Source organism: Lagenorhynchus albirostris, chromosome 2 (assembly GCF_949774975.1).
Source record: "Lagenorhynchus albirostris chromosome 2, mLagAlb1.1, whole genome shotgun sequence".
NCBI lineage: Eukaryota > Metazoa > Chordata > Mammalia > Artiodactyla > Delphinidae > Lagenorhynchus > Lagenorhynchus albirostris.
The window spans coordinates 164,196,675-164,208,221 of NC_083096.1; the positions used below are offsets into that span (position 1 = coordinate 164,196,675).

An 11,547-nucleotide genomic window follows, 5' to 3' on the forward strand; every position below is an offset into this window, starting at 1 on the left:
ACAACCTAGGTTAAAATCTAGTTCTACCTCTCACAGCTGTGACCTTGGCCATGTTTCTCCATGAGTCACAGCTTCCTTACCAGTAAAATGAAGATAATAATGTCTGTCTCAAAAGATTGCTGAAGGAGTTTAAGATGCGACAGTTTTTGCGTTTTTTTAGCACAGTGCCCAGAACACAGTAAGTGCTTAATAAATGGTTAACATTGATTATTACCTGTAGGCCACCTATCTTATCAGGTACATCTAATAAGGACTGAATTTCAGGAGTGGTCCCAGTTTAAGGTCAGTCTGGGGCCCACAACACTATTATGCCTGGTTCTTTAAAAACAGGACACACCTTATACGTACAAATGAATGTTGTTTACTTCAAGTTGTCATTACCTTGGAGGCAGTGCACTTATTCCAAGGATGCTTCCACTCTCCAGAACATTTTTGGGGTACTCAATTTAGAAATTTCTTCAGGGTCTATGACACATTCTTCTGAATATCCTCATCAGTAGGAAATCTTCATCTTCTGTAAAGATAAATTCAATGTTTGAAATAATCAGAAGTTGATGAATAAACAGGGTACAGGGGAAGATGAAGTAAGACTAACTTTCTTATATAGCTTTTACATGGATTTTATCCTTTTATTTTATTTTTGGCAGTGCGGCTTGCGGGATCTTAGCTCCCCCACCAGGGACTGAACCTGTGCCCTCAGCAGTGAAAGTGTGGAGTCTTAACCACTGGACTGCCAGGGAATTCCCAAGGATTTTATCCATTTAAAATAAACTAATTTTTAAAAGATAAAAGCAATAAAGTCCAATTAGGGCTTCCCTGGTGGCACAGTGGTTAAGAATCTGCCTGCCAATGCAGGGGACACGGGTTCGAGCCCCGGTCCGGGAAGATCCCACATGCCACGGAGCAACTAAGCCTGTGCACCACAACTACTGAGCCTACGCTCTAGAGCCCATGAGCCACAACCACTGAGCCCATGAATCGCAACTACTGAAGCCCACACGCCTAGAGCCTGTGCTCCGCAACAAGAGAAGCCACCACAATGAGGAGCCCGCACAACGCAACGAAGACCCAACGCAGCCAAAAATAAAATTAATTAATTAATGAAATAAATTATTTTTAGAAAAGTCCAATTAGACTACTAAAACAAAAAGGAAAATTACCCATAGCTTACAATACAACTGCTATCATTTTGGTGCATTTTCCTTATCTTTCCTTAATATACAGTTTTAAAAATAGTAGTAATAGTGTACATATCATTTGTAACATGCTAACCTAATTTAAATTATGTCATAAGCATATTTTCATGTTGCTGTAGAGTCCTCATAATAATATTTTTAATGGCTGCATAATATTTCATCCAGTGGATATGGCAGAATTTACTTAACCACTTCTCTTTTGCTGAACATTTAGGTTGTTTTAAGTGTTTTATTATGAAATATATGTACATTTCCTCAAATTTTTGCTTATTTCCTCAGCCTGGATTACCAGAAGTGGGAATGTTGGATCAAAGGGTATGAGGATTTGATGGTTCTTGATAGTTACTTCCAAATTGTTTTCCGGTAGGTTTTCACTAATTTATAATGCCAAGGAAACAGTAGAATACCCATTTCACTGCATCTAAAACAAGAACTTGGTATCACAATTTTAATAACTTAGGAGCTAGAAAAATATTTCATATGAACCAATTTTAAAGTCAAGTGGTTTGGGGCTTCCCTGGTGGTGCAGTGGTTAAGAATCCACCTGCCAATGCAGGGGACATGGGTTCAAGCCCTGGTCCGGGAAGATCCCACATACTGTGGAGCAATTAAGTCCGTGCACCACAACTACTGAGCTTGCGAACCACAACTACTGAGCCTGAGTGCCACAACTACTGAGCCCGCATGCCTAGAGCTAGTGCTCCACAAGGGAAGCCATTGCAATGAGAAGCCCGCGCACCGCAAGGAAGAGTAGACCCCCTGCTGGCCGCAACCAGAGAAAAGCCCACGCAGCAACGAAGACCCAATGCAGCCACAAATAAAAAAAAAAAAAAAAGCAGAGCACAGACAGGGTGAAAAAGTCCAGATACCCATTACTCCCCTACGAAAGCAATGATCTCTTACTGTTTTTTTTTAACTATTATTACTTTTCAGTTACATAAGAAATATGCATTCATCATTTAAAAAAAAAAAAAGACAGGCAGAAACAATAAAAAGTACAGCTTATTTCCAACACCAAACAAAGACCATTACATTTTGAAGTACGTACCCTCACACCATTTTCTCTATAGGACATGTTTTATAAAAAATAGCACACCAGGGAATTCCCTGGTGGTCCAGTGGTTAGGACTCCATGCTTCCACTGCAGGGGACACAGTTTCTTTCTTTTCTTTTTTTTTTTTTTTCAGGGTATTAAGGCAAACAGGGTCACCTAGAATCTATTCAAACGGGAATCAGCACTTGGACAGAAATCACAGTTCAACAGCAAAAACTTTCTCTTGCAAAGGCTAAGCCACGGCCCCTCCCCACTGCCATCTGCCCATAGCAATTATCCCTGTCTGCTCTCCAGCTTCACAGCCCCTGCCCTGCCTGCCCTGGCTGAGCCAGAACTCCTGACCCATCACAAGAGGGGGCGGGAGGGCCACAGGAGCTCAGCTTCTGCACACCCAGGTGGACCATGGCCTCCTGGCTAAGCAGGCACCACATCCTCCCTGGCGCCCTCTGAGGTCTCAGCCTCTGGCAGTATCAGATCTGAGCTAAGCTGAGCCTCCTGAGGACGGTGGGGATGGGGGCTTCTGGGGCAGTCGAGGGAAGGAGGGCCAGGGCTGGGGAAAGGTGCCTTCCAGCTCCCGGCCCCCACCTAGTGCAGAGGCCCAGAGGCCTGACTCTCCTGATCTTGCCCCGGTATCCCCTCTGCAGAAGGTCAGCATATCTTCTGCCGACTGGGTAGAATGGCCCCTTTGATGAAGGAGAAGACAACCAGGATCCCTAAGCGTTTGCCCCGCTTGCCTTTGGCGAAGTGATTGGAGACCACATCATCTCCAGGCTGCATGGTGGCAGGCAGGACGTTCTCCCCAGCCGACGGTGACACAAAGAACGCAAACGGGATTATCCACAGACAGAAAGTGAAATAGGCCAGGACCTCTGAGAAAGGATAATATTCCTCTGCAAAAAACTGAAACGCTAGGTAATGATTCACCACCAGTAGCCCACAGGACAGGATGAAGTTAGGCGAGGTGAGCATGATGAAAGGGAAGGTCTGGAGGAGGCCAAAGTAGACCAGGTAGACCAGGAAGAGGCCTACGCCAATCATGTAGGTGGGGAAACGCTCAAAAACACAGAGGCCAATCAGCACAGCTGTGGAGAACCAGACCCTATATTCTATGATCCTGCTGGTGGCCGCCGTGTATTCTTCTAGCAATTCTGCCAGGTAATAGAGTCCGGCTGCAATGGCCAGCGTGATGAAGGCCACCTGGCTGAAGAGCGACAGCCAGCTCAGCACATACATGAACCACGTGGCGCCATCGCCCGGGCCGCCCGACCCCCCGACAGCCGGGATGGGGCTGCGCGCTCCGGCTCCGGTGACACGGAGCCGCCACGTTCCTGCGCCCGGGACACAGTTTCGATACCCAGTTGGGGAACTAAGATCCTGCAAGGTGTGGGGAAAAAAAAAAAAAAAAAAAAAAAAAAATATATATATATATATATGGCATACCATACACGTTGTTTTTAAACTTTTTTTCCCCCCACATAATAATTATAGCTCATGTCTACATAATGTTTACTATGGGTCAGGTACAATTCCAAGTAGTTTTTTTTTTTTTTGCGGTACGCAGTCCTCTCACTGTTGTGGCCTCTCCCGTTGTGGAGCACAGGCTCGGGACGCGCAGGCTCAGCGGCCCACGGTCCCAGCCGCTCCGCGGCACGTGGGATCCTCCCAGACTGGGGCACGAACCCGTGTCCCCTGCATCTGCAGGCGAACTCTCAACCACTGCGCCACCAGGGAAGCCCCCAAGTAGTTTTACAAGTAATGATTCATTTAGTCCTCATGATAATTCTATAAGGAAGGCAATATTAGTACTCCCATTTAATGATGAGACCGAAGCAGAGAAGTAATTTGCCTCAGGTCACAAAGTCAATAAGTTAACGAGCTGGCACATTTTTCCATGTTGCTAAATTCATTTTCCACACACTTTCTTTTTTTTAAATGGCTGCACGATATCCATGCAGCCATTTTGTGGATGAAGTATCATTTAATTATTCCACTTCCTTTAATGAGACATCTAGATTATTTCCATTGTTTGATTTATACACATCACTAACATGGTGATGTAGTATAAGATGCCTTATACTATACCTTTGTGCACAATCCTTAATTATTTCCTTAGGCTAACTGCCCTCAAGAACAGTTGCATTGATTTTTCTTTCCTCCAAAGGGGTGTTCCTTTCTCTATGTTCTCCATGACCTTAAATGTAAATTTTATCACTTTTGCCTACAGCAACATTTTATAATTCATTTTACCAGTTCTGAGAAATAAATCCAAGCACTAAAGGATGAGTGATTTCTCTAGAGTAAAAGAGTCAGGGTCTAAAATCTACCCCCTTTCCATGCTCTCCTGCTTTTTACAGATGCTGAACCTCATGGCTTATACACTAACTCATCGCAGAGGAATGAGGAGTGTTAACCTGGGACAAACCAGCTAATGCAGGCAAGATTCTTATGGTCTACAAGTCAGCATTCACTAATTCACTCACTCATTCATTCAATAAATATTTGAAAGGTTAGTATGTGAGTAGTACTAAGCAGGGGTTATGGGGTTCACAGAAAAAAATATTTAGAACAAGGCTAAATAAAACATTTAGCACATAACCTGGCACAAAATAATTGCTCAATAAATCAGTATTTATGTCAGGCACTCTGCTAAATGCCAAGTAAGTGTATTATCTCCTTTAATCTCTACAACAACCTCCAGGAACGGTTGTGTTTTTTTTTTAAATCATCCCCATTTTGCAGATAAGAAGACTGAGGCCTAGAGAGATTTACCCAGCTTGAGCAACATATTTGTGGTGTTCAGATTTGAACTGAAGACTCCAGAGTCTGTGCTCTTAGCCGTTATACTATATTACAAAACACAATTTCTCCCCTTAAGAAGCATATAGCCTTATTAATACTACTAAAATTGAAAACAGCTATCAAGTGTTAAGCACTTATATGCCAAGCACTGTGCTAGGCCTTTATGCATATTGATCATTTAATTCATATGACAACTCTATGAAATACTCTTGTAATTATGCTTGTTTTATAGATGAGAAACTAGATATTCTGAGAGTTTAAATAACTTGCCCAATATACAAATAGCTCTTAAATAGTAGCACTAGAAGCCAAGATATACAAAGAATTACTGTATAGGGAACATGATGAAATGTAAAACAAGTGATGCTACTTAGCTACCATCAAATTTCAGAAGTCACAGGAAAGAGACTTTGTGACCTTCTTGTGTTCCAGGAATGATCACAGAAGGATAGAAAGGGAAAATCCTGGCGGTTTGTCAGGCCCTGTGTTGAAAGCCTTCACAAAGGTCTGTTCATTGTATCCTCTTTGTGAATGTATTATTATTATTCTAAATTTGACAGGCGAGGAAATGGATTCTCTGGAAGGTGCTGCATATGTCCAAGGTCACATAGCTAGTAAATGGCATAGCTAGGACTGGAACCTATTTGTCTCTCAAATCTGAGCCCTTAAGCACTGTGTTACATGCTTTCCATTATTTGATCTTGCTTTTTGGTTGTGTAGGTGTCACATAGCCAGAGATGAGTGGAAAAGGCAAAAGTGAAAGGGTATTAAGGAAGATAATACATAAGCAAGAGTATTGAGTTACATCCAAGAAAAAGGAAGCAGACTTTCTTGTTCAGTGCTAAAGATTCATTTGTTTTGGGAAGGAGCCCTTTGTTTGCATACCTTTGGTGACTACACAAACTGTATAAATGTCTGTTTCTGCCATTATAATGGGAGCTATTAAAGACAGGGACTGTATCTTAGCCTGTGCTGTAACCCAGTGTCTAGCATAATGCTTAGCTTGTAGTTCCAGCAGAGAGGTTGGAAAAATAGGGAGTAGTCACATTGCATAGATCTCTGGATGGCAATTAAGGTAGTCCACGGAGCAAATACCCTAAACAAAATAATAGGTGCTCAAACCAACAGGGCATTTAAAGGATAAAATCATGATGCATAGGAGTTATCCCAGGAGTACTAGGGTGGCCCAACAGCAGAAAATCTCTCAATATAACTCACCACATTGATGGACCAAAGGGTAAAAATTATGATTTTTTTTCATACTTAGAGAAACTTGATGCAGTAGCATTAAGGTCAGGACTAAGTCGTGGATGCCCATTATTAGTGTTAGCTAGAGTCTCGGAGAGTCTGGCCAATTCTTTTAGATGAGAAAAAGTGAAAGATGTATGTACTCTTTTGCTTGCCATTCTTGCCAATGATATGATAGTCTATATGGAAAACACAATATAATCAACAGGCAAACTATCAGAACTATAAAAGAGTTATTGTCAAGTTTGCAAGAATAGAAATCATCTTACAAAATTCAATAGTGTTCTTCTCTATTAGGAATAACCACCTTAAAAATGTAATAAAAAATATAACACAATCTACAGTAGCAACTAAAGTCTATAGCAAATATCTGCAAACTCTTTCTGTAAAGAGCAAACAGTAAATAGTTTCTGTTTGGCAGGTCATGTGGTCTCTGTCGCAGCCATTCAACTCTGTCACTGTTGAACAAAAGCAGCCATAGACAGTGTTAAATGAATGAATGTGGATGTTCCAATAAAATTTTATTTACAAAACCAGAGCACAGGCTGACATGCCCAGGTGTAGTTTGCCAACTCCTGGTCTATAGTAATTGGCCTAAAAACTGTGGACTGAAGAAAAACGCACGACCTAAAAGTTGCAAGTTAAGTTTTATTCGGGACCTGAGGACTAGAGCCTGGGAGACAGCCTCTCAGATAGCTCTGAGGAACTACTCCAAAGAGGTAAGGAAGGAGCCAGGATATATAGGAGAGTTTTTGCTGAAAAACCATGTAGACGAACATCAAAAGATTGCTGCTAATCACAAAAGACAAACATCTCAAGTTAGTGATTTTAGAGCTTTTCTACATATGGGAAGGTGCAAGATTCTGGGCTCACTGAAATTTTTCCTTAGATGTGCAGCTTAACTCTCTAGGGCCAGTATCCAGAGCACAGAATATTTCCTATTTTCCTCTATCCTGAATTCTCCTCAGGGTGCACTGTTGTGGGTGTGGGGAGGTGGCTGTAGTGCCTGATGCCTTGATGGCAGGCAACATTTATTGTTTACTGGAATGGCAGGCAAACTTCCCTTACCACAAAGCAATGCCTAAGAAGTTTATCAAGGAAAAAAAACTAAACTCCATTCAGGGACATTAGAAGGCCTGAATAAATGTCATAATTCAAATAACTTCAGGAGTGTAAAGATTTTATTCATTTGTTTAACAAATATTCAGAGTGGCCACCATACGCCAGGCATTGTTCTGGGTACTAGGGGTGCAGCAGAGAACAAAACAGGGCACCTATCCTCACGAATCTTACATCTTTAGCAGAGAAGCAGTGATTAAATAATCTAAAGTTGGATAGTAATAAATGCTATGAAAAAGATTAAATAAGAGAAAGAAAGAGTGATGAGGAGTGAGGGTGCTACTTAATTTAGGATGGTCAGGGAAGGCCTTCCTGATGTTTCAGCAAAGACCTGAAAGAGGTGAAGGAAGCCTGCCCCATTGAATTCTGGTGAGGGAGTGTTCCATGCAAAGATGTCAGTTCTCCCCCAAATTAATCTATATGTGTTCAATGAAATTCCAATAAAAATTCCAGTAGTAATGTTGAGAAACTAAAACCCACTCTAAAATGAATATGAAAGAATAAAGGTCTATGAAAGCTAAGTCTATTTTCAGAGGGAAATAAAAGTAGGGAGACCTGCCCTACTGGTAGAACTGGCTCTACCACGAAACCACAGTAATAAAAATATTGTGTTGCTGGCACTGAAACAAAGAAAAGGATCAATGGAATAGAATGGAGAGCTTATAAATAAAGTATATACATGGGAACTTAATATGTGATAAAGGTGGCATCACAAAACACTGGAAAGATTGTTTTTCTGACAGTTATATAAAAACAAATTCACTGTATAGAGAAAAAAGCTGAATTTTTACTTGAAACTATGTTAAAAGTGGACTCCAGATGGATTAAAGACATAAATGTGAAAGTTAAAACTATAAAGCTAATATTAGAAAATACAGGAAAATCTGTTACCCAGGTGTAAATAAAGACTTCCTAAACAAGACTCCAAATTCTAAGGTCAAAATTTAGGACATCTGCTTAATTAATGACATCACAAAGTTAACACGAAGGTTGCAGACTGGGAGAAGGTATTTGCAATGTTTAAAACAAACACGGAATAATGTCTAGAATATACACACAATTCCTACAAACTAAGAAGAGAGGAAATCAAATTTTAAAAAAGTAGGCAAAGGATATAAATAGGCACTGGGAGAAAGTATTTGCAGTGTTTAAAACAAATAAAAGAAGGTCTAGAATATACAAAGAATTCCTACAAATCAACAAGACAGGAAATCAAATAGGAAAATAAGCAAAGGATATATAAATACCTTAGTTTCACATACTAAGCATACAAAAAAACAAAAAAGAAAAAAAAGGCTCAAATTTAATTATAATCAGAGAAATGCAAATCAAGACAGCCAAGAGCTGCCACTTTACTTCCACCAGACTGGCAAAAATTAATAGCACTTATGCTTGTTTTTGTTAATCTGTAGACAAAGACTTATAGATGGGTGCAAAAATAAATCCTCTTTTGCAACCTAGAACTCATTGTTCAGCATGAGTTTTGATACAGATAAGAAGGAACATGGTACCTGAAACAGATTCAAGTGGTGGGGGTATTGATAAACACAAAGGTTGCTTCCAGGACTATAGAATTGATAATTTAAAAGCTTAAGATATGTGGGAAATTATCAGCTACGCTGATTTAGTACTCTCATGTTGACATGAAACAAAGATGACTTCCTTTTTTAGGTTTTTATCTTGAGAACACAGTGTCTGGACTTCAAAAAGGTATTGGCATATCCCAACGATCTGTACTGTTCTAAGCTATGATAGCTTAGGAGTGAATATGATTTGAACTTAATGCATGTTTAGAGGGTGTCTAAAATTCAGAAGCAGGCAGATCCATTTCCTCTGACCCTAAACATGGTCCAAAAGTAAATTGCTTGAGGAAATTGGATCCCAAAGATCACAGGTGGGGAATTTTGAAGTATGTCCATATTCCACTGGAGATCAAAGAAGCCCAACTAAAAGAATGGGAGACTGACTGACTGACATGACAACTGTGGACTGAGGAAAAATTCTTTTTGAAAGGGCTATCTTGAAGAGTATGACTCAGACACTGGAGGAACTAAGGTGATCGGCAGTGGAAGGAATCAGAACGTGTGAAATTCCTTAAAAATTTATTGACTTAAATAATTTGCCATATATAAAAACATAAAAAAAGGAAAAGAAAACTGGAAAAAATGAGAAAGATGCTAACACCGAAGATTGGTGGTTATGAGTTCTTGTGTACTGGTGACAGGGATTAGCACAGCCATTCTGAAAAGTAACCTGGCCATTTTTGGCAAATTGAGCACGCCCAATTGCATAGTTCAGAGGAATATTCACGTCAGTGTACAAACTTGCTTATTTTTGCTTTTTTTTTTTTTTGCCACTGTGCAGCATGGCATGCGGGATCCTTAGTTCTCTGACCAGGGATCGAACCCATGCCCCCTGCGGTGGAAGCGTGGAGTCTTAACCACTGGACCGCCAGGGAAGTCCCTATTTTTGCATTTTTAATAGTAATCGAGAGTTGAAGGCAATCTAGAGTTCTATCATCAAAAGAGTGAATGAGTAAAACATGGTGGATGAACAGTGGTTATATACCTGGAGCTAGGCCGCTGGAGTTGAAATTCAGGCTCCACCACTTACAATAGAAGTAAAATTTGAGTAATCTGCGCCTCATTCCTTTTTTTTTTTTTGAGATACGCGGGCCTCTCACTTTTGTGGCCTCTCCCGTTGCGGAGCACAGGCTCTGGATGCGCAGGCTCAGCGGCCATGGCTCACGGGCCCAGCTGCTCCGCGGCATGTGGGATCTTCCCAGACCGGGGCACGAACCCGTGTCCCCTGCATTGGCAGGCGGACTCTCAACCACTGCGCCACCAGGGAAGCCCCAAGGCCTCATTCTTATCTACAAAATGGGAGTAATAATATCTACCTCATAGGGTTGTTGGGAGAAGTATGAGTTAAAACATTTAAACCATCTGAAACAGAGTTAAGCACTATTTAAGTACTAATATTACTGTTAACATGAAAGCATATGCAAGTTCAAAGTTGTAAGTTAGGTTTACGTATAGCAATAAGAGAATATCACAAAAGCAATAATAATTTTAAAAAGTAAGAAAAAGAACATTTATTTATTTTTGGCTGCGTTGGGTCTGTTGCTGTGCGTGGGCTTTCTCTAGTTGCGGCGAGCAAGGGCTACTCTTCGTTGTGGTGCATGGGCTTCTCATTGCCGTGGCTTCTCTTGTTGTGGAGCATCGGCTCTAGGTGCGCGGGCTTCAGTAGTTGTGGCACGCAGGCTCAGTAGTTGTGGCTTGCGGGCTTAGTTGCTCCACAGCATGTGGGATCTTCCCTGACCAGGGCTTGAACAAGTGTCCCGTGCATTGGCAGGCAGATTAACTGCTGAGCCAGCAGGGAAGTCCCAAAATGGAACATTTATGGCATAATATCATTTATGTGGATTGAACATACTTACATAACTCTACATATTTTACAAGACAAGCATGACAGACATACATTGAACAGATCAGAATGGGTGCCTATAGGATAGAATGAGAGTAGAGTTTAGGAATAAAGTGGAAGACTACAAAATAAGAAAGGGGCCTTACTTGAATCATCCTACTAATATGCTATGAAAGGAGGAACAAGACTTACTCATGAAATCTGCAACTGAAGGGCGTAAAAGCTATCTTGAAAATATGCAAGGGAAAGCCAAGAAAAGGATCCCAGAGCCAGAGAAATAACCAGCTAACCAACTTGGAAGCTACCCTATCTTTGAACTTACCCTTAAATGAGATAACACCATCCTTACCGTTTAAGGCAGCTTTGGATAGGTTTTCTGTTACTTGCCCAAAACCTCTTAACAGAGTATTCATATGATCTTTCGAGTGGCAAACCGAGGTCCAAAGAGAATTTTGATCTATCCAATGTAATACCTCAACTGGGGTATTATCTCAGTGGAGGTTCCAGAAGAAAATGAAAATTTTGAGTGACCAACAATTTTTAAAAGGCCAAACTCTACAAGTGGGCTTCCCTGGTGGCACAGTGGTTTAGAATCCACCTGCCAATGCAGGGGACACGGGTTCAAGCCCTAGTCCGGGAAGATCCCACATGCCGCAGAGCAACTAAGCCCGTGTGCCACAACTACTGAGCCTGTGCTCTAGAGCC

The 11,547-nt window shown here is 41.2% G+C and overlaps 1 protein-coding gene and 1 non-coding gene across 2 annotated transcripts; one reads left to right on the forward strand and one right to left on the reverse strand.

Moving 5' to 3' along the window:
• Positions 1-2,420: 2,420 nt before the first annotated feature.
• Positions 2,421-3,483, reverse strand: LOC132516315 (protein TEX261-like). The gene has a single exon (XM_060142735.1). The coding sequence runs from the start codon at positions 3,481-3,483 to the stop codon at positions 2,899-2,901; it is 585 nt and encodes a 194-aa protein (XP_059998718.1). The 3' UTR covers positions 2,421-2,898.
• Positions 3,484-8,797: 5,314 nt separating this feature from the next.
• LOC132516607 (small nucleolar RNA SNORA40) lies at positions 8,798-8,923 on the forward strand. The gene has a single exon (XR_009539426.1). It is a non-coding gene; the product is annotated as a small nucleolar RNA SNORA40 (small nucleolar RNA).
• The last annotated feature ends 2,624 nt before the right edge of the window (positions 8,924-11,547 follow it).